The 22,186-nt window shown below is 46.2% G+C and overlaps 2 protein-coding genes across 2 annotated transcripts; one reads left to right on the forward strand and one right to left on the reverse strand.

Annotated features, from left to right (window-relative positions):
* Positions 1-627: 627 nt before the first annotated feature.
* Positions 628-15,971, reverse strand: NFS1 (NFS1 cysteine desulfurase). The gene is made up of 13 exons (XM_048048923.2): positions 15,835-15,971; positions 15,677-15,744; positions 14,993-15,109; positions 14,286-14,369; positions 12,655-12,807; positions 11,529-11,622; positions 8,905-9,039; positions 7,497-7,654; positions 5,866-5,971; positions 5,617-5,698; positions 4,169-4,252; positions 3,958-4,047; positions 628-2,412 (listed from the first exon to the last, which is right to left on the reverse strand). The coding sequence occupies exons 1-13, from the start codon at positions 15,935-15,937 to the stop codon at positions 2,349-2,351; spliced, it is 1,338 nt and encodes a 445-aa protein (XP_047904880.2). The 5' UTR covers positions 15,938-15,971; the 3' UTR covers positions 628-2,348.
* Positions 15,914-21,355, forward strand: ROMO1 (reactive oxygen species modulator 1). The gene is made up of 3 exons (XM_066978277.1): positions 15,914-16,047; positions 19,241-19,371; positions 21,163-21,355. Exons 2-3 carry the CDS (start codon positions 19,241-19,243, stop codon positions 21,269-21,271), a joined length of 240 nt encoding a protein of 79 aa, XP_066834378.1. The 5' UTR covers positions 15,914-16,047; the 3' UTR covers positions 21,272-21,355.
* Positions 21,356-22,186: the final 831 nt, after the last annotated feature.

Here is a 22,186-nt window from a genome sequence, read left to right on the forward strand (position 1 = left end):
CCACAGCTTCAGGTTACAACTCGTTACATTTGTAAACGCCCCGCTTCCAAAGAAGTTTACTTCCCTGTACAAAAACCTGTAACTGCATTCTGTGGTTTAGAACTAGACATTCGTCCTTGGTATTTCTTATTTCTCTCATGAAAGAGAATTATCTCCATTATTAATTTTTCCACATCTTGACCTATAAGCATTTTCAAACAAACATTAGTTAATAGTGTGAATGAGTTGCCCAAACCTTTACATGTAGCATTTATATTTGAAATATTAGTATATAAAAGGCACTAAGGATCTTCGAGATTTGAGTTCCCTTTTCTCTCTCTCAAACTAGGCTATGTGAGTTTTAAAAAATATATTACATCAGATTGGACATTAAGTTTGAGAGGAGTGACTCATCAAAAGTCAAACGTCAACTAGATGACAGAAAGGGCTTGTATAAGCGTTCACAGAAAACTTAGGAGTCTATCTTTCACTGCTCTCTAATGGGAGGCTGCAACTTAGCAACTTAATGATTATGCTGCAGAGGCTCAGCCAGAAAGGAGGATCCCCCCAAAATAATTAGTGCCCTAAACTTTTTTCTTGATATTACTCTAAGTTTACAATCACTAACAGAGACTGAAAGTAGCCAAGTTTAAGTCTTATCTGCGTTTTTATCATCCATGACACACAAAGAACAATTTCATAAACATACAGTTCCAAAACACACCGGTAAAGTCCTATTACATGCTTAATTCAGAAACCATACATGGCGCATGGATAAAACATAAAACAAACACCTCTAAAATCCAGTTATGCATATGGAAGTTTTAAAAATGTTGTGATGAAACATAAGGTGCCAGTCCTACAATATTAAAGCTGCTAAAGCTGATAATTTCAAATAGAACAATTCAGGATTAGGTTCACATTACAAACAACCAAATCTGTCCTTGGTAACAGAAAAACAAACAAGCTTTTGTAATACAATCCACCCCGTGAGAATTAGCTTTAGCTTCTACGTAAAGTGGTTCTTCCTCAAAACAGAAATGATCCAGAACTGGTGACATATTGTCTGTAAAGTATATTAAATCCAACAGCTACTACAGCATCCATCAACCAACCAACCAATCTGAGAGCTGTCTGCTTATGCAACTGATACAAAGGCACTTCGTAATACTGGGTTAAGTTTCCTACTGAAAATATCAAAAAAATAAGAAAGGAGAAACATTGATATGAATTCATCTCAAACCCATTTTACAGACACTTCTCCCCAACACTTGCAGGGAATGGATTCCTGTGGAAGTCTCAAATAGGACAGAAGTAAACTCTGGCATGCAAAGAGAAATCCAGAACCACATGTTCTTATCTAAAGACAAAACACCCAGGCTCAACTGAGCAAGGCTCCCAAAAGCAACAGAAGCCAAGTGTCCATAAGCAAAGTAATGGCAAAGGACTCACAACAAATGAAAAAACAAACAAACAAACAAAACCAGAAAACACTGCACTTCATGTGCTTCCCCACCACCACCACCACAGTTCCAACTAAACTGGTATTGCAACTGAAGCTGACATATTCTGCATATTCCCCTCTCACGGTCATTCAAGTTTTCCTTTTTATATAAAAAATGCATGGAAAAAAACTCAGTGGAAGGGATAGCAAAGTGCATCATCATTGTATTTTAAGTTCTGTAACACTGAAAAACGTTTTGGATTAATGCACATTGGCCTATGCAAGCATCAACCACCTCCCCCCTCCAAAAAAAAAATAAAATAAAAGAATCATGGAAAATAGCAAAACACATTATTTTTTTGGTAAAAAAAATTCTTAACTCCACATACAACTTAACTGTGAAGGCACATAGCCACACTGAGGCATCCTTTTCCTCTAGAAACGCTGAACTTCTTACTGTCTGAGAATTTCACAAAATATTTAAGCAGCACAAAAACATCTGCAGTTGCAGGGGTACTCGCCTCAAACAAAATGAACTGGAGGCCTGCCAACAGGTCTGTACTGCAAGCAGAACAGCTATACAGGATGCTTGAGAAGGAACCTCTCACCAGGATTCCACAAACACAGGAGTAACAAGCTGATCTCATTTTTCACATTAAGAAATACATTTCGCAATAAATTATGTCTCAGCATAAATTTCTGTGGGTAAATATAAATGTAATGGGTTTGATATCATCCTGCCTTCCTCCAGAATAAAGACTTGTTTCATTTTGGCTTTTTAAGACTGTTACCAGAAAAGATAGTTTTCCAACTAAATTGCAAGTGACAAGAAAAACAGAAAAGTGCTGCATGATTTTTGTTCAGGAATGTACAGAAAATGCATTTTAATCCACATCCGTCTAGTCCACGGATAGAGCTTGTTTTCTCAGTGCTGAGTCCATTTAATGCTTTTGAGGTCAATTCCATCCTGCACCATTTCCCAGAGAGGACTGTAAAGAAGAGAAAAATGAATGTTATCTAAATCTAAAATTCACTGGACGACAACATCAAAAACAATAACAGAATCACAGAATCGTCTAGGTTGGAAGAGACCTCCAAGATCACCTAGTCCAACCTCTGACCTAACACTAACAAGTCCTCCACTAAACCATATCACTAAGCTCTACATCCAAACATCTCTTAAAGACCTCCAGGGATGGTGACTCAACCACTTCCCTGGGCAGCCCATTCCAATGCCTAACAACCCTTTCAGTAAAGAAGTTCTTCCTAATATCCAACCTAAACCTCCCCTGGCGCAACTTTAGCCCATTCCCCCTCGTCCTGTCACCAGGCACGTGGGAGAACAGACCAACCCCCACCTCTCTACAGCCTCCTTTAAGGTACCTATAGAGAGCGATGAGGTCTCCCCGGAGCCTCCTCTTCTCCAGGCTGAACAAGCCCAGCTCCCTCAGCCGCTCCTCGTAAGACTTGTTCTCCAGACCCCTCACCAGCTTTGTCGCCCTTCTCTGGACTCGCTCGAGCACGTCCATGTCCTTCTTGTAGCGAGGGGCCCAAAACTGAACACAGTACTCGAGGTGCGGCCTCACCAGAGCCGAGTACAGGGGGACAATCACTTCCCTAGTCCTGCTGGCCACACTGCTTCTTATACAAGCCAGGATGCTGTTGGCCTTCTTGGCCACCTGAGCACACTGCTGGCTCATATTCAGCTGCCTATCAACCAATACTCCCAGGTCCTTCTCTGCCAGGCAGCTTTCCAACCACTCATCTCCCAGCCTGTAGCGCTGCTTGGGGTTGTTGCGCCCCAGGTGCAGGACCCGGCACTTGGCCTTGTTGAACTTCATACAGTTGGCCTCAGCCCATCGGTCCAGCCTATCCAGATCCTCCTGCAGAGCCTTCCTACCCTCGAGCAGATCGACACACGCACCTAACTTGGTGTCATCTGCAAACTTACTGAGGGTGAGTAAGTAACCAAACAGGCAATTTCATCAACTACACAAAAATTAAGAGATATCTATCTATTTATCTATCTTCCCCTTCTGGAGGTCAGTGAGCTTCACATGAGCAATCCCCTGTGCTGCCCTTGGACAAAATAGAAAAGGGGAGAGGGCAGGTGCCTCAGCTCATTTCCTGCATTTTAGGCATAAAGTACATGCGCTTCCTAGAGACTCATATTTGATAATGGCCAGATAAATCAGGAATATTTCAGTGTCCCCAAAATAAAACAAAATACATAAACACAGTAATACCATCCCTAGCTTAGAAAATTCTAGGTACCACCCTATGTGCTTGCCCTACTCACCCTATTTCCTTGACAACGGCAGGATCTGGGAGAAAAATTGTTAAAACGTTTGTTTGCTTAAAAATTTTTTGCTACTGTTAAAATCTGGCCCACTACATACTCTGACAATACTACTTGCTTATATACAGGGACACTGACAGATTTTTAAAATAAACAATTACTTTCAACTAAATCCAATTCCTCAAATGATTATCATACCTACAAAGTCTTTAAGTTCAATAAGAAGATGGCTCACCTCATTTCCCTAAGCCTCTTAACGTGCTGGATGCACTTCTGCACTGTATAATCTACTTCTTCTTCAGTAGTGAAACGACCAATGCCAAATCTAAAAGAAAAACATTAAGAACTGGAATAGTGTGCCTACAGATGGGTGAAGCAAAACCACCGCCCACTTTCAGCAGAAAAGAAGCATATTTGGAAGCAACGGGGAAAACCACTCCACACACCTTATAGAGGAGTGAGCCAAGTCTTCATCTGTTCCAATTGCCCGCAAAACATAGGAAGGCTCCAGAGAAGCTGATGTGCAAGCACTAAGGAAAGGGAAGAAAGGCCAATTTCACGCTTCTATTCACGTGCAGATACTACATTTCACTAATCTCCAACAAAGAACACGTCATTTACAGACATTCAATATTACTGTGAATCTTTACAATAACCTATAGCAGGTTCCCCAGCCTTTTGGAAACTACTACTGAACATGAGGAAACAGGAGCAAGAAGAGTGGTATTTCTCCTGCTAAGGAAAAAGTACAGAAGGGGAATGCATTAGAATGGAATGAGGGTAATAAGTTAGAAGCATGAGGAAAGAAGAGAGAGCATAGATAATGTTCTAAGAATTAATACAATGCCAAACAGAAGCAGTAGTATTGCAGACTGAGGTAGCTGAAGTGGAGGCTGTAAAAAGAAGACAAGAGCCAAGGCAGAAATAGCCAGAGACAATAACCTATAAACGGGCACATTAAAAAAGAAAAAAGGCTTCATAAATTGCTACCTGATTCGTATTGCTGTCAATGAAAAACAGTGCACAGAGGAATACAGAACACGATGATCTAGCTACATAAAGTCAGGAGACAAAACTTCCAACTCAAAGCAGTAGGAAAAACTGGTTACACGTTGTTACTCAATTTTCACAGGTAGCAACGTGCAGCACAAACCATAGGACTGCTTAAAAATGTGCACGAAGCAGAGCCTCAGAAGAGATTTAACATGACAGAAGTGTTGGGCTTCACAGTCATGTGAAAACTTGTTCTCTCTGTTCATAGTGCCAACACATTTCTAATTAAGATATGCATTTCTAACTGCTTTGTTCTCAAAGGTGAGGAAAGGAGGGCGTCTTTACACTTCATTAACTTCATCATAAGCATGAAGATGGTCTTAGTAACAGAAATGTCATTGGTCATTCTTGTAGAGTCAACACAGCTCTGCAGGAATGTATTGAACTTTCTTTCTACTTTTGCATTAAACATTGGCACTATTAACTAATTTAATTCAGATATGTGTCCAGACTCACTAGATTCTAGTTATGTGAAAATTTCACTTGTGTGAAATCCTGCTGAAGGACAGAAGCTGTAGTGGATCAAATGATGGTAGCCTTTGGAATGAAAGTGTCACTGGCAGCTACGAGTCAAGGCTGCTCAGACCACAGTTAAGAAATCCGCAAAGCTGGCAGATAGCAATTTCTGCTTTTTTGCTTTCAGGATGAATACATTTGACCTTCCTTTGCAATGTGCCACTTAAGAGAAACTCCATCTCAGAATGCAGTCAATGCCAGGCTGACTCATCAACCAAACAAGAAAGTACAGGGCACAGTGGAGACCACTCCTTATTAGTAACTTTATTAGCAGACATTACTTTCTCTACAAGATACTGCTCTCCTTCCTACATATTCCACCTACCTTCCTGAAGATAGAGCCACATCCTTCAGAGCCATCAGAAGACTCTCCCCTTCCACATATGCAAAAGATAAATTGATGCATCCTACATAAAAATAAATGAAATAGAAAAAAGGAGAATTCCCAGCAACAGAAATCTAGAGCAAATCCACATGGCAGTACTTGCACAGCATGTGGCTAATCTCCATTATTCAGGCATGGACGTTAACAACAAGGAGCCAGCTAATAGGGTCAGGATTCTGCTAATGTTACCTGGATAACGATGTTCTCTATCTCCATTCATAACCACATCAGGAACTTCACTCATTATTTTTGTAACCAGTCGCTCTGCCAATTGTGAGATTCGCTTATGGTCATACTAGCAAAGAAACCAGAAAAGAGAGGGAAAAAAAAAAATCAACAGATCACTAATTCTAGCATGTCTGAGCTCACTCAAACTGCTCATGAGCAGCCATGAGTAGACAGAAGTAGCTGCATTTGGTTAGACTGGGGAAAGAACACATTTGAAACTTAAAGCTTTGAGTACTCTAGAGACTGTTTAAAAGAGAATATTACCAGTTTGGTCCTAACTAGTTCAGTCTTCAAAAACATTAAAAATCATTCGGAAAGATCTATATATACAAACTGTCAAATTGTCTTTTGTAAACACGCCAAGCTATTTGTGCTTAAAGACAAGTTAGGCAATACAAAAAATGACTTATTTTGCAACACAAGAAAGGGCATCTACTATGGCAGAAGTGTCTCTTACTTTCTTAGAAGCTCTCAAACTGTATTACATAAAAACACACATACACATATTACTGCGAACTCAACCATAATGTGACTTTACAACACATAACCTCCTAAATGAGAACTGCCCATGAGCATAACCTCATTCTAGACTGAAGACCGAGGTCACTTACACGAAAAAAGCAGTAAGGTATGGTATCAGCTCTAGGGTACAGAAATGGTCAGACACACACATGCAATTCATATTTATTTATAATTGCCTGGTCACATTCTCAAAAAAGCTTTAAAAAGAAACAAGGCATTCTCAAATATGACTTTTTTTTTAATGTCAAAATTCTCAGAGACTAGAAAAAGATTCTAGATCTGAGGCTCCTGTAGAATTCAAAAATTCAGACTCTGCGAGCTCTCCCGCCAGCAACAAGACTTCCATAACCACACAGCTCAGATCTCTGCCTGTCTCCCAGGAAAAACCTCCATTTGATTTGTACAGCTATCCTGGCCTATGTATCCCACTGGCAGTATTTAAATGTTTTTTACGTTCCAGCTGTGAGGAATGCATTGGTGCATAAACAGGTACAGCAGCATGCAGAGCCTTAAACACCAGGTCTAGCAAATAAACTTTACTGAACAAGAAAAAGAAAACACCGTAACATTATTAGTTCACAGCTGCAGTAAACTTGAACATACGTATATTTAACAGAATCACAAAATCATAGAATGGTTTGGATTGGAAGGGACCTTTAAAGATCATCCAGTCCAATAGATAATGCACTGGAATAGTGGATTAGAAAATCTCATTGTTTCAATATACGTTACATAAGCGTGATTTGCTCAGCTTCAGAGAGGCTGCTAATACATTGGGGCAGAACAGAGAGACAAGCGCAAGCACTTAAAGCTGTATTTCACTAAAACGGCCAACTATAAATCTGTTGTAAAACAAGATTCAAACCACTTCAAGAAAAAAGGAATTTAAGAAAGCTGAAAATCAACTTCCAGTTACACCTGAAGATCCCAACACTTTTACTTAATGTTATAATAAGATAATCAAATTTTGTTCACACAGAAGGACACAAAAAGACCTAAGGAACCTAAGATCCAGCTGGCCCTGTTATATTATTTTCTGTCATCCAGGTCAAACATGCTCTCCCACGTACCTCCATCTCTTGCTGTGCCACTTCACACGCTGCCCCAAGGCCCACTGCTAACGGAGTGGGCACAGTCCCAGATCGCAGTCCTCTCTCCTGGCCTCCCCCACTCTGCAGGGGTTCTAGTCTCACGCGCGGTCGACGGCGAACATAGACAGCACCGACCCCTTCAAACAAGGAAAGCAGTTGGATTTATGCGGTATACATGCACAGTTCTAGAATTATGAAAAGGGACTCAAGATTTGGAAACGTTCCTTGTTTCCACAGCAAACATGTATCTGGACACCTCACTGGAGAAAAATGTAGTGAATGCATACAGAAGCACAGTATTTTCTAGAAAATGAGGTTTGATCCCACCATTCATGTTCCTAGTAAGTCAGGCTCCCAGAGCTTCAGACATGGGAGGAGTTCAGTTTCTCCCAGCATATTTGAGCCACCTAAAGACTTGGTACTCCAGCCTCTAGCCCCCCAGTCTGTATGTTTATCAGTGGCACTGATCTCCAACGGGCAGATTGGATGAGGCAGTTTTTACAGCCACCTAATTTAACCCTCCAGTCTCCTCACCTAGAAACTCAATTTCCATGCCTTCATGTTCTTTGGCATATACCTAACCAGTGACTGTCACCACAGGAAGAATGGTTGCAACTTCTGGTCATAAGAAGTTGGGAAAATTTGTGTCTGTCACCTGTCCAAAGTTAGCGTTTAAAAACATAATGCTTGTCCAGAGTTATGTCTTCAGCTCTATATATTGAAAAAATAAGAAATCATTTTGCCTTTTGTTTCTGAATAGCACATAGAATACAGCAAAGTTGATTTCTGGCTTTCTACATTAAGTGTTACAAACTAAATGGACTGCAATGGTGATAATAGCTAAACTTTTAGTATTTGAGTCGGCTACAAAACCCGTAGCTGGATTTTAAACCCCATTCTGCAGGGAAGGTGCACAAAAGAGGAAGGGTAGGAAGAAGCAATTCAGAATAGAAGATGACCAAAATCACCAAGAATTTAAACTTTCCACTTAATCTTTTGATCTCCATGTTGCAAGTTACACTTGGATTTAAACGTAGCCCTACAGCACTGTGATTTCATTTCAACCATTGCAGTATCAAAGCTGCTTCACACCATGCAGATGACTTCCGAAGAGCCACTCATCCTAATGCTGCCATCATTATAAGACACCATTTCTTCTTTCAACAAAGCCACCTCACAACCCATAAGCATGAGGTCCACTTAACACAGCTGTCAGCCTTACAGCACTGCCTGAACTACTCCAAAGTCCGTCCACTACCCGTTCTGGAACAATTTTCTACAATTTAAGTAGCAACAGTCACTGTGACAGACAGGCTTGAGTGTATACCCTACCTTCTAATGCAAGCGTGAGAACCACAATTCTTTAGAAAAGCGCTTCAATAAATACCTTTGGGCCCATAAATTTTATGGCCACTGATGCTCATTAGATCAATTTTCATGTCGTTCACATCCATAGGAATTTTACCAATTGCTTGTGCAGCATCTGTGTGGAAGAAAACCTTACGTGCACGGCAGATCTCACCTGTAATAAAAACACAAAATTAAGAAAGAAAAACGCATCATCTCATCTAATTGTTATGATTCCAATAGCTCCAATAAAGTATCAGTTTATAGCACGACTAATTCTGAGGTGACAAAGGAAGAAATGTGTATTTCACATCTCTTTTACAGTACATCAAGCTGTTCTAGCTGGTGCCTAGCTGGGCACAGTTTTAGGTAGGTCAGCAGGTAACACTACAGCGAATTTCTTCAGTTGAACAGTTAAAAGGTCTTCTGAGAAGTGGGATTGTTTCCAAACCCACACCTATCAAAGCACAGCCCTGTTTAGGTATAAATGGCCAAACAGGACAACGAAGTTTCCCCAGATGATTCCACAGCTGGACAAAATTAAAATTTTCACCTTGATTCTTTTTCTTCTCAATGTCAGTCCAGTACAAGCTAGCCTTACTTTCATGCTCATTCCTGCCAAGTGTTTTTATGCCATTTGCTCTATTTTCCAAGTTTTACAATACTCAGCTCCAAAACCATTCTCAGAACACACGCTGATGACCCACATCTGAACTGACTCAAGCCTGTTAATACACTAAGGGACAAAATTATGTGATGTTCACAGGCAGTGAACTTAAACATTCTCTATTCTTGTCATCAAAAAACTCGTAACTCATCTTCCACAGAATCAATACTTCGCACAGATGCATTCCAGACTTCTCTGCACAACAGATTTGGCCGCCTGCGGTCCAGCAAGAACAGCATTACTACTGCTAATACGAGGCCACAACCTTCATGAGGTTTACTCTGCAAGGCCCCAGTCCTGGCCTACTCAACTTGCTATCAACGCATTATCAGAACACTGACATTTGAATGTGGGACAACTGTAATGGCCTTGAGAGCACAGGCACAGAATGAAAATAGAGTCCTCAAAGCTATAAACAATTCACTGATGGTCAATTACTTGTCTACAGTGAAGAAATATAACCTTGAAGACTGGGAAAATGCTGCCTTGAGCACAATAAAGGTTAAAGAGGGGGAAAAAAAAAAGGCAGCAGTTAAGCAAGAGGAAAGACAGCTGCACAACAGGGCAGCTGCCACAGCCTGGCAAAACAACACCTGCCAGAATCATGCAGGGCAGGCACCAAGGCCTAAAAACTGCCTACAAACTCAAACATCTTATAAAAGGACATCTTTAATATGGAGCGGGGAGGATGTTTTGGGGTCACTGTCACAGAAGCTGTTATCACACAATCAGAGTGGGATCCTGGGAGCTGCATAGAATCATAGAATAGCTTGGGTTGGAAGGGACCTTAAAGATCATCTAGTTCCAACCCCTCTGCCATGGGCAGGGACGCCACCCACTAGATCAGGTTGCTCAGGGCCTCATCCAGGCTGGCCTTGAACACCTCCAGGGATGGGGCACCCACAACCTCTCTGGGCAACCTGTTCCCACGCCTCACCACCCTCTGAGTAAAGAATTTCTTCCCTTCCTAACATCCAATCTAAATCTCCCCTCCTTCAGTTTAAAAGCATTCCCCCTTGTCCTATCGTTATCTACACGAGTAAAGACTCCCTCTCCATCCTTTATATAAGAACCCTTTAGGTATTGAAAGGTCACAATGAGGTCTCCACTAAGCCTTCTCTTCTCCAGGCTGAACATCCCCAGCTCTTTCTTCATAAGAGAGGCGCTCCCGGCCCTCTGATCATGAATGATCATGATCATGACTGATCTGATCATGCATGGGGGCCACCTGCTCACCCTGCCTGCCCCAAAGACCCTGCTTCTCCAACTCTCCCAAACTGCTCTGAGGCTCTGTCCCTCCATCCGCCTGCTCACAGCCCGGATCAACCTCTCCCTGCCTTCTGCTCCAGAAATTGGCCTCTTCAGTGGTCTTTAGACCTGTAAGCCTGCTCAGGACTGTATATGGCACTACTGGAGAGTGTGAGCAGGAGTGCCTAAGTGTGGTGCACACCCCCACCGCCCCCCAAATTCTGCACATTTCTCCTAACACTTAAAGTGCCAAATGAAGCATTATTGCACATAAACTCAATTTGGCAATAGAACAGATTGCCCAGAGAGGCTGTGGAGTCTCCATCCTTGGAGAAGTTCAACAGCTGCCTGGACATGGTTCTGGGTGACCTGCTCTGGGTGGCCCCGCTGGAGCAGGGCTGGCACCTCCTTACCTCCAACGCTCCCTGCCAGCCTCAAATGGTCTTGGATTCTGCAGTTATTACTGGGCAATGGGTTATTCTGGGCAGCTATTTTTTCTTCCATTGTACAATTCAGAACAACACTAGAAACAACGCAGCCACTCTATTACAAAGCTATAATCATTACTGAATTTTATACTCATTCCCTTTTTAAAATATTTATTTGGAACAGCATATTATTTAATGCTTAACTATATTACATCTAACATTTTACATCAGTGTGACTCTGTAGCATTTTTCTGTGAAAAAAATAAGTAAAATGAAGCAGAAGTGCCATTAGCTATCCTCTGGAAGCAAGCATCTACTTACCAATGTCATGAATTGGCTGCTTCACTCCTATTTCATTATTGACAGTCATTACAGAAACCAAACCCGTGTCTGGCTGGAATGCAGCCTCCAACTCCTGATGAAATATTCAAGCAGACAGAAGCTATGACTAAAAGCAGAAGCAAAAGATTCTTGAAGCACACATCCCTTTTGCTAGCAAGTCTTAACCAGCCCCCTAACTAGAACACAGTCAACAATCCCCGTGGCTTCTGACGAACAGTCCTGGTGACTGTCAAACGTGTTCGACTAATCCACACGAACATGGAATGCCTGCAGGAAGAGCAGCGTGACCAACTGCATTTCTGCATATCCTAACCGTGGTATGCACAGAGCCGCCTGACACGATCAAGTCAGCAAAGATTTTTGCTACGTGTCTTCTTTATTCTATTTTTTTAAAAGAATTAAACACCCACAAGCCATCTTAACCCACATCTAGACAAAGTAAGGCTGACTACAAAGGAATTGTACCATATACACAAAAGCATCACACAAAGGAGGAGTCTGCCAGCAAAGTTCTTACAGAATTTAATTAACAGTTCTGTGCCTGCCAGTCTGATCACTCCCCTCCACCGCATACCCACAAACTCTCTCCAAGCCAGATGACAGGCCTACAAGCAAAACTGATGCTGACTTGTATTACAGGACACAACTGATGAAACAAGCATACACACTTCTAAATCCCAGGACTGCAGCCCTTACGCCCAGAAGGGTCAATTGATGGACAGAAACCAGAAGGGAGCATCGCACTCATTGTGTCTGATGCCTTGAGCAGCTCAGGTCACGAAATTTCACCACTAACTCTTTTATCAAAGCCCACTCTACAACAGCCACCCACAGGCTCTCCATAGGGTATGTGACAGTTCTTCCTTCATGGACACAACTGCCAGCAGGTTGGGATGAGGGATGGACTCTGGCTGAGAAACATCTAGAGCACACAACAGAACAGAAAATCCTGCTACAGCCATCACACATTTGACTGTGACTCTCCCTCTATGGTGTGGTATTTATCATCCTTTCTCTCTTTATTATTAAGGGGACACAAGGCCTTCAGCCCCAGTTTGAAGCAAAAAGCTCTTCTATTTTCACCATCTGTCAGTAAATAACCTACCTTCAAATCTATCAGGCCATTTTTTTGAACAGGCAGATATGTGACCCGAAAACCTTCTGCCTCTAAGGAGCGGCAAGAATCCAACACACACTTGTGCTCTGTTTGCGTAGTAATGATGTGCTTATTTCTGGATTTGTAGAATCTTGCAACACCCTGTCAGGCACAATACATGAACAAGAAATTTGCTGTTACAACACCAAAGAGAGCAAGCTTTACATAAAATGCACAAAACCAAGAAATTACTATTTAGATATTATAAAAATAATGCAATCTTGACTGTGAAATGCACCAAGCTGTAATTCATACTAGATGCTTCCATGAGTACTCGCTGCACAAAAGCATCTCACTTCAAAAAAAAGCCTACGAAAATGTTAATAGATATAAATTTTAGACATTGCTTATTAACAGAAGCACTTTTCAGAAACTTGTTATGAGTCATACATAATGAGACGTCTGAACAACCACAGACTCTAGATTAAAGGTTAAAGCACAAACTAGTCTTAGCAAAGAAAAGTTTGCAATCACCACCCCTGTTTTGTTGTAAAGATTTAAATTATGTAAACAGAAGAACTGTACTTGGTGCACAGAAGTTAAGCATATGTTTTACCTCCATGTAAAATAAAATCAAATAAAAAAAAGCCACACAAACTAATTTTGTTCAGACTCAATGGAAATGCATTTTAAATCAGCATCACAAAGGAAAACTAAACCCAAAGAATTTTAGGGAATCATTACACCAATGGTGGAACACTGAGGTGCTTTTTCACCACAGAACAACCCCTAACCCCATGGAGAAACCAAAACATTGAGTATTATACACTGTCCACAAAACCGTGTCCTGGGTACAGCCTGACCCTCCCCTGTTGCAGCTCCATGCTGCTCTCTCGGGTCCTGTTGCTGTCCCCAGGGAGCAGAGCTCAGCGCCTGCCCCTCCGCTCCCCCTGGGAGGAAACTGCAGCCTCCTCCTCTCTGGGCTGAACAAACCAAGGGACCTCAGCTGCTCCTCATACGTCTTGCCCTCTACACCCTTCACCATCTTTGTAGCCCTCCTTTGGACACTCTCTGACAGTTATAAACCTTTCTTATACTGTGGCACCCAAAACTGCACACAGTACTCGAGGTGAGGCCGCACCAGCGCAGAGCAGAGGGGGACAATCACCTCCCACTATCGGCTAGCAATGCTGTGCTTGATGCACCCCAGGATACGGTTGGCCCTCCTGGCTGCCAGGCCACATTGCTGACTCATGTTCAGCTTGCTGTCGACCACAACCCCCAGGTCCCTCTCTGCGGGGCTGCTCTCCAGCGTCTCGTCCCCCAATTTGTACATATAGCCAGGGTTGCCCCTTCCCAGGTGCAGAATCCAGCACTTGCTCTTGTTAAACTTCATACTGTTGGTGATTGCTCAGCTCTCTAATTAGTTCAGATCTCTGTGCAAGGTCTCACCACCCTGGATGGAGTCAACAGCTCCACTCAATTTGGTATCATCTGCAAACTTGCTCAAAAAACCTTCAAGTCCTTCATCCAAATAGTTTATGAAAACATTGAAGAGGACTGGTTTAATTTGTTGAAAGATGTGCACAGTTCTTAACAGTATAGTTTTAACAAAATACGTATCAGCATAAACCGTTTACCTTAATTGCCATGTTATTCGATTCTGTAGCACCACTAGTAAAGATAATTTCTCTTGAATCAGCTCCTATTAAATCCGCAACTTGCTGTTGAAAAAGACATGCAAATTTGATTTGTAATTATAAAATTCAACGAATTCGCCATACCACAACACAGTCAAAATGTTTTCAAGAATACACTTTAGAGCCTCAGAAGGGCGACAACTAGCATCTAACAAAGTTATGCTACAGATACAATAATCTCCATTAATACAAAATACACGAGAAGCTCATAATCATTACTAGCAATGGTATTAAGCATTAGTCTGTCATAAATGAACGTAAAAATTAAGTACACAAAGAAACAGTACGCAGTGCTTCCAAAATAAACAACAATGACATATCAAAGACCAGGAGAATGAGGAAATTAGTCCACTTACTGCAGCAGCACACTCATGACCCTCAGGAAACCCGAAATTCTGAGGCATCTTTGCCTGAGGTATTGCTTTCTGCCAGTTCAAATTACCCTAATATCACTACTTTTCCTTTTGATAAATCTGCCAAAGAATAGCTCAACACAGAGGAAAGGAAGTTGCCAAGCGCAGCCTGCAGACGACTAACTCACGCATACGGTTTTATCACAGAATCGTCGTTGCTTTTGACTGTCTTTTGGCACCGGCTGCCCTTGCCAGCAGGAACACCACCCTGCTGCGTGGAGGGCCACGACTCACCCGCCTGGCTTTCTCCACGGCGGCCTCGCTCTCCCAGCCGTAGGCGTGGGTCCGGGAGTGGGGGTTGCCGTAGTAGGCTGTCAGGTAGGGCAGCATGCTGTCCAGGACCCTGGGATCCTGCAGGACACAAACCGCCCGGCTCAGGACCAAGGAGCAAACGCAGTTCTTTCCCCTCTGCAGGCACACCCTCCCTCCTGCCCTAAACACGCTGTCTGCCTTTATCTCAGGCTAGATCCCGAAATCTCACGGTTACCGCGCGTTATACGCAACACATCCTGCGGCAAACACAAGTACCCTCCTGCACTTATGCTCAGTACTCTTGCATGTAACCTTGATCTGCACCCCGGTAATGACAGAAGAACGGGGATTTCTGAGAAGAAGCAGAAGGCGATAAAAAGGATCAGAACAACCCCGGCACGGGCCGCGGCCGGTTCCTCGCTTCCCCCCCCGGTGCGGGGCCCGGAGCCGGGCGGCAGCCGAGGGAGGGCTGCGGCACCCCGGCTGAACCCGCCCGGGCTGCAGCGAGCCTGAAGCGGCGCCGATTTTACCGACAGCCACCAGCAGAAAGTGCCGGGAGAGCGCCAAGCCAGGGAGGCGAGCCGGGACGGGGAGGGGACGGCGGTTCGGGGGGGAGGAGGACGGGGCCGGCCTCGCAAGCCGGAGCGCCAGGGCCCGAGCACGCACCAGCGGGGTGGTGGCCTGGACGTCCATGTACAGCGGCCGCAGGGCGCCGTCGCCATCGCCGCTTGGCCCTGGGGAAGAGGGGGGGAGAGGCGGGGGCCGCCGTCAGGCGCCGGGGACGGGCCCGCGCCCCGCCCTCCCCCCCGCGGCCTCGGCCTTACCCGCTCCCGCTCCCGGTCCCGGTCCCGGCCGCGGCGCCGCCACCGAGAGCCGCCGGGGGCCGGGGGCCGCCCGCAGGGCCGCCAGTCGCCGCCAGAGCAGCATGGCCGCGGGCTCTGGGCCGGGCTGCGCCGTGCCCCGCGGCACCGCCCGCCCCTTCCGCCCACGTCCCGGCAGCGACGGAAACGGAGAGCGGAGCGGGCGGCGGCGGCGAGGTACGGGCCGGGCCGGGCAGGGCAGGGCCGGGCAGGGCCGCGGGGGTCGGGGCCGGGCCCGCCGGTGCCGTGAGGTGACTGCGGCGCGGGCGGGGGCGCGGCCCCGGCCGGTCTCGGCCCGGGGGTGGGGGGCGAGGTGGAGCCGGGCCGGGCCGGGCCGGGCCGGGCGGGCGGCAGGAGCTGCCCCGGGCGGGGAGCGGGGCGCGGGGCTGCCGCTCGCCCGGCGGCTCCCCGGAGCGCGAACGCTCACGGGGGCTCCCGGAGGAACGGGGCTCGGTGAGCAGGAGATTCGCAAAGTCTCGAAAAGGGAGGCAAAGCGTGCGGAGAAACAAAGGAAAATCCCGGCGCTTGTGGGTCGGTCAGTGCCGTGCGGCGCCCCAGAGCGTCCTGCCGGGGTGGTTTTCCCGTGCCGGGCAGCTGAGCTCCGCCACAGCTCCCTCACTCCCCCGCCTCAGAAGGAGAGGAAGAAGAAAAGGAAAGGAACAACTCACGGGTGGAGATAAGGATAATCGAATTAAAGGAAAAATAATTATTAAGGGAAAATTATTATTAATTAAATAACTAAAGGGAAAAGAGAGAGAAAAAAAAACAACAAGCAAAGGCCATGTGGAAGTGCAGAGGAAAGAAATTCCTCTCTACTTCCCACCAACGAGCAATGCTTGACCACGTCCTTGCAGCAGGGCCATTGTTTGGGAGGACACGTTTTCACAACAGGAGCCCACCCCTCCCCTCTTCTTCCTTTTTCCACCTTTTATCGCTGAGTGTGACCCCATATGGCATGGAATATCCCTTTGGTTGGTTTAGGCCAGCTGCCCTGGTGATGTTCCTTCCTCACCTTGCCCACCCCCAGCCCGCTGGCTCTGGGGGTTAGCGGGAGTCCTGATGCGGTGCCAGCACTGCTCAGCAGCAGACACAACGCTGGGGTGATACCAGGGCTGTTCCAGCTACAAGTGCAGAGCACGGCACTGTGTGGGCTGCTGCAGGGGAAGTTAGCTCCGTCCCAGCCAGACCCGGCACACCTGCAGGGTCGATCGGCTCCATGGCTGCTGCCTGACCGGCCGGGGAGCCTCGCAGCCGCCCTCTGGGGGCTGCTGGGGCCCAGCGGGGCCGAGGTCCCCTGTGGAGGACTGCTGGGTGGGTGAGGAAAGCAGCCGGAGCGCCTGCAAGGCCGATGATGCTGTCATTAGGCAAGGCTCTGAAAGTCACGGATCTGGGAAGAGTGCAGAAACGCTGTCCAGATGTGCAGGGGCAGGATCGGGAATGCCAAGGCACTGACAGAACTAAACTTGGCGAGGGATGCAAAGAATAACAAGAAGGGGTTCTACGGGTAAATTGGCTGCAAAAGAAAGAGTAGGGAGAGTATAGCGCTTCTGACGAAGATAGAGAACAGGTAATAACAGATGAAGGCAGAGGTACTTAACAACTTCTTTGCCTTGGTCTTCACTGGTGGTCAGGCTTCCCACATCACTCAAGTCCCCAAACCTCTAGCTGGGGGCTGGGGGAGCAGAGTCCCTCGCACTGTAAGCGAAGAGCAAGTTCGGGACCTCCTGATGCAATTTAACAAGTACAAGTCTATGGGGCCTGATGACATGCATCCCAGGGTCCTGAGGGAACTGGCTGATATAGTAACCAAGTCTCTCTCCATCATATCTGAAAAATCATGGCAGTCAAGTGAAGTCCCCGGTAACTGAAAAAAAGGAAACATCACTCCCATTTTAAAAAAGAGTAGAACGGAAGACCTGGGGAACTACAGACTAGTGAACCTCACCTCTGTTCCTGGGAAGATCATGGAACAGATCCTCCCAGAAGCAATGTCAAGGCACACGCAGGACAAGGAGGCGTTCGGACACAGCCAGCACAGCTTCACCAAGGGCAAATTGTGTCTGACCAATCTGGTGGCCTTCTAGGATGGAGTGGCTGAATCAGTAGACAAGGGAAGACTATCTAGAATGTCATCTGCCTGGACCTGTGTAAGGCCTTTGGCACAGTCCCACATGACATCCTGATCTCCAGATTGGAGTGATGTGGATTTGGTGGGTGGACCATTCAGTGGGTAAGGAATTGGCTTGAAGGCCATACCCAGAGAGCGGTGCTCAATGGCTCCATGTCCAGGTGGAGGCTGGTGACGAGCGGTGTCCCTCAGGGGTCTGTCCCTAGGACCGGTGCTGTTTGATATCTTTATCAACGACACAGACAGTGGGATCGAGTGCATGCTCAGCAAGTTTGCAGATGATGCCAAGCTGAGCGGTGCGGTTGATACCAAAGAAGGAAGAGATGGCATCCAAAGGGACCTGGGCAGGCTGGAGAAGGGGGCCCACGTGAACCGCATCAGGTTCAACAAGTCCAAGCGCAAGGTGCTGCACCTGGGCCAGGGCAGTCCCAGACATGAGCACAGGCTGGGGGAAGAACTCGCTGAGAGCAGCCCTGCAGGGAGGGACTTGGGGGTTCTGGTGGACAAAAAGCTCGACATGAGCCAGCAGAAGGGCAACTGCATCGTGGGCTGCATCGACAGAGGGGTGGTGGGAGGGGAGGGAGGTGATTGTGCCCCTCTTCTCTGCCCTGGTGAGGCCCCACTTGGAGTACTGCGTCCAGGTCTGGGGCCCGCAGCACAAAAAAAGACATAGACCTGTTAGAGCGAGTCCAGAGGAGGGCCACAAAGATGATCAGAGGGCTGGAGCATCTCTCCTATGGAGAAGGCTGAGAGAGCTGGGGCTGTTCAGCCTGGATAAGAGAAGGCTCCAGGGAGACCTAATCACAACCTTTTAGTACTTAAAGGGGTCTTATAAAAAGATGAAGGACTCTTTACTTAGGTAGATAATGATAGGACAAGGGGGAATGGTCTTAAACTAAAAGAAGGGAGATTTAGAGTAGAGGTTAGGAGGAAATTCTTCACTCAGAGGGTGGTGAGGCACTGGCACAAGCTGCCCAGAGAAGCTGTGGATGCCCCATCCCTGGAGGAGTTCAAGGCCAGGCTGGATGGGGCTTTGGCCAACCTGATCTAGTGGGTGGCATCCCTGCCCATGGCAGGGCGTCTGGATTTAGATGATCTTTAAGGTCCCTTCCAACCCGAGCCGTTCTATGATTCCATGGCCTCACAGTTGCCGCTTTCCAGCCCAGTTTGGTTATAGAAGTGTGTTGGGCCTGGCAGTAAACCCATCTGTGTTTTTTCTTGTGCGTGTGCTTTGTTTTCTAGATGCCTGTGACCGTGGGCCCGTACGGGCAATCACAGCCCAGCTGCTTTGACAGAGTAAAGATGGGTTTCATGATGGGCTTTGCCGTGGGCATGGCAGCAGGAGCGCTGTTTGGCACGTTTTCCTGCCTCAGGTATGCCACAGAAATGGCTCCCATGGACGGGGCATGACAGCCACAGCCAGGGGGAAGTGTGTCCTGCTCTGGGCTAGGATGGGAGGCGCAGGTCTAGTTCTTATTTGTCACACAGACAAAACTTTGCCCGTGGATAAAGTTGGCCTGTTCTCAGCACCTGCTTCAAATGGAAAAAAATCTGGGATGGACAGGTACCACCCGGAACTGTGTACAAGTGGATCACAGTTGTGCAGACCTTTCCCTGCCACTCATGGTGGAGGTTGTTTTGGGAAGCACTGCTGAGCTGTCAAAATGCTGCTCCAAGAGGAGCTGGATGAATTCTCAGTGCAGATCCACATGTAGCCGTGTCTTAGCTCTCAGGCTTGTCTGAGGAACTCTGCAGGCTCTCAGGTGTCTGTGCCGTGTTGGTTTGGGCGTCCTGCACCCATGCACAGACACATTTACCTGGAGTCATGACTGCAAGAGCTGGCGGTTGTCATTGGCACAACCCTGTTGTGCCGTAGTCCACCTTCCCCTCGCTATCCAGCATAACAGCATGGAGACACAAAATGCTCACTACTGCACTGTTCGCTCTTGTGCTGCTCACTGACTGGTTTTGGCACACTTTGTCCATTAAAGGGAATAAGTTCCGTAGTATTTTGCGAATTCTTTGTGCTTGAGGATTTTTAATCTGTGATTAAACATGGCTGATGATTTGGTAGTGAGCCTAAAAAGGAGGAAAAGGCACAAAACCTGATCTGATATGGTTTAAAAAGCGTTCTGATCCTTCCCAGATCCTGGAAGATATTTGTACATGGTACAACACTAGTAGAAAATACAGATTTTAGGTAGGAAGAAGCAGCAGTGGCAGTTCTGTCATTCTTGAATGATACAGCTACATTGCTTCTACTGTACTGTTTTTTGGGGAAAATCTCCATGTCTTAAAAATTGAATGCATGAAATTCCTTACACACTACAGTCACTGCAGGACTTACAAGCCAAATATTACTGGAGTTTCCTGAGAAAAACTATTTTTTTGCATTGGTCCAACCTTAAGTAAATGTAAACTGGAGAACAGAAGCGTGTCTGAACACTTCCAGGCCTTTTGAATTTCTCTTGCATTAAAAATACTGTGTCAGTGTAAGTAGGAAGTTAGTTTACAAAATGGTTTATAGTTTGATGGTATTAAAAATACCGCCACTGAAGCTAGAGGGGCTGATGATACACCAGTTAAGATCTCTATTCTCTAGCAAGTCAAATACTTGGACAGCACCAAGCATTTTTTCCCCCAAATTAAGTATGCTTGGGGTGCTGGCAGTCCAAGCTGCTCCTGCTCCCCCTGTTCCCAATATCCACACACTCTTTGCAACCTGTCCCACAGCTGGAAGTGCATCCATTTGTGGAGGCAGGGAAGGAAGTGGTTGGTGGAGCTTGGGGGAAATACCTGTACGGTTTGGCTCGAGTGGGACCCAGATGCAGTTCACAGCACAACGCTGCTGATCACTCTGCTAGTGACGTGGCAGGAGGTACAGCGTCAAGCTGGTACCACTGCAGAAAATGCTCAAGGACTGTTGGGAAGGGCCACTGAAGTGCCCAAAGAAACCCTCTCCAGTTCTCTTTGTGGGGGGGTCAGGCAGTTGGTCTCCTGGCAGAGTCTGGGGGCATTGCTTTAAATTTAGCCTGAAGATGAGGTATTGGATTTGGGCTCTCACGCAGCCATTAGCTGGTTGTACCAGAGGATTTATGCTGTTAATGTCTGTTATGTGTCAGGCTTCAGCTTTTACATAATTGTTGTGTTTTTCTTTATCTCAGGATTGGCATGAGAGGACGAGAGCTGATGGGTGGAGTTGGCAAAACAATGATGCAAAGTGGTGGGACGTTTGGGACGTTCATGGCTATAGGCATGGGAATCCGCTGCTAATCTGGAGCTTGGGTTTTTAACCTGAAGTGTCCCTGTCCAGCCATTCCTCCTCTGTACCATAATAAAGTCTTTAGATACCTGGAATTGAGTGTTCTTCGTGAAATTTTGAAGCACCATCCTCCTTGCTGTAGCATCCTTCTGCAGATGTGCTCTTTACTGAATTTCTGCTTTCCTCACTTCTCTAACTCCCATGACAATTGTTCATGGCAATGAGAATTGCTGCTCGGGCAGCTCGCATGTGCCGCCGATCCATTTCATTTACACCTTCCCCAGTCTAGGAGAGTTATTCTGTGGTTAATTCAGATCAACTGTCAAATTTTTCTCCTATTGCCTAAGTAGTTGGAGTTGACCCTATTCCCGAGTTTCCCCGAGTTCCAGGTAACATGATCATCTCAAGCCTAGTCCTGGGGCAAACTCCCTTACAGAGAGCAATGAAACCCAGCCCCTGGCAGGGGTATTGAGCAAGTCCTTCTGCAGCTTGCTGAGGGCAAACTGCCGTAGCTCAGCTTCCTCCTTCCAGCCTGAAGCCACAGAATTGCTGGAAGAAGCCAAGGCACAGCATGGAACAGCTGCAGGTACAGTCGTGCTACTGGATCTGGAAATCACGAACCGGTACAAATGGGAAAAAAGCTCCCGTCACCTGACAACTGAAGGTACTTTGTGAAAGTCACACAGCTGACTTTGACACAAGCCCTGGGAGATACCCAATCTGTCAGACCTTGAGCAACATCTTTGCAAAGCTGTCCCCTCAGGACTAGCTGTACTGGCTGCAAGTTGTCAGCACAGAACAGCACACCTGGACTACACTGCCTCTTCCACAGCTCTCACCCCCCAGTATGGGCTGTGGGGCACAAACGTGAGTTGTTGCTGCCTCCTGTACCCAGCTCATAGGTGACTTTCCATTCCCTGAGAAAG

Source organism: Anser cygnoides, chromosome 16 (assembly GCF_040182565.1).
Source record: "Anser cygnoides isolate HZ-2024a breed goose chromosome 16, Taihu_goose_T2T_genome, whole genome shotgun sequence".
Taxonomy (NCBI): Eukaryota; Metazoa; Chordata; class Aves; order Anseriformes; family Anatidae; genus Anser; species Anser cygnoides.

Bases quoted from the DNA above. Each gene is read 5' to 3' on its own strand.
- NFS1 (XM_048048923.2), bottom strand. From the start codon at position 15,937: ATGCTGCTCTGGCGGCGACTGGCGGCCCTGCGGGCGGCCCCCGGCCCC. The intron at 9,040-11,528 runs GTAAGTAGATGC...TTTTTATTACAG, and splicing joins GCAGCCAATTCATGACATTG to GTGAGATCTGCCGTGCACGT. The intron at 5,699-5,865 runs GTAACATTAGCA...ATTTTTATGTAG, and splicing joins TAGAGAACATCGTTATCCAG to GATGCATCAATTTATCTTTT.
- ROMO1 (XM_066978277.1), top strand. From the start codon at position 19,241: ATGCCTGTGACCGTGGGCCCGTACGGGCAATCACAGCCCAGCTGCTTT. The intron at 19,372-21,162 runs GTATGCCACAGA...TCTTTATCTCAG, and splicing joins GGCACGTTTTCCTGCCTCAG to GATTGGCATGAGAGGACGAG.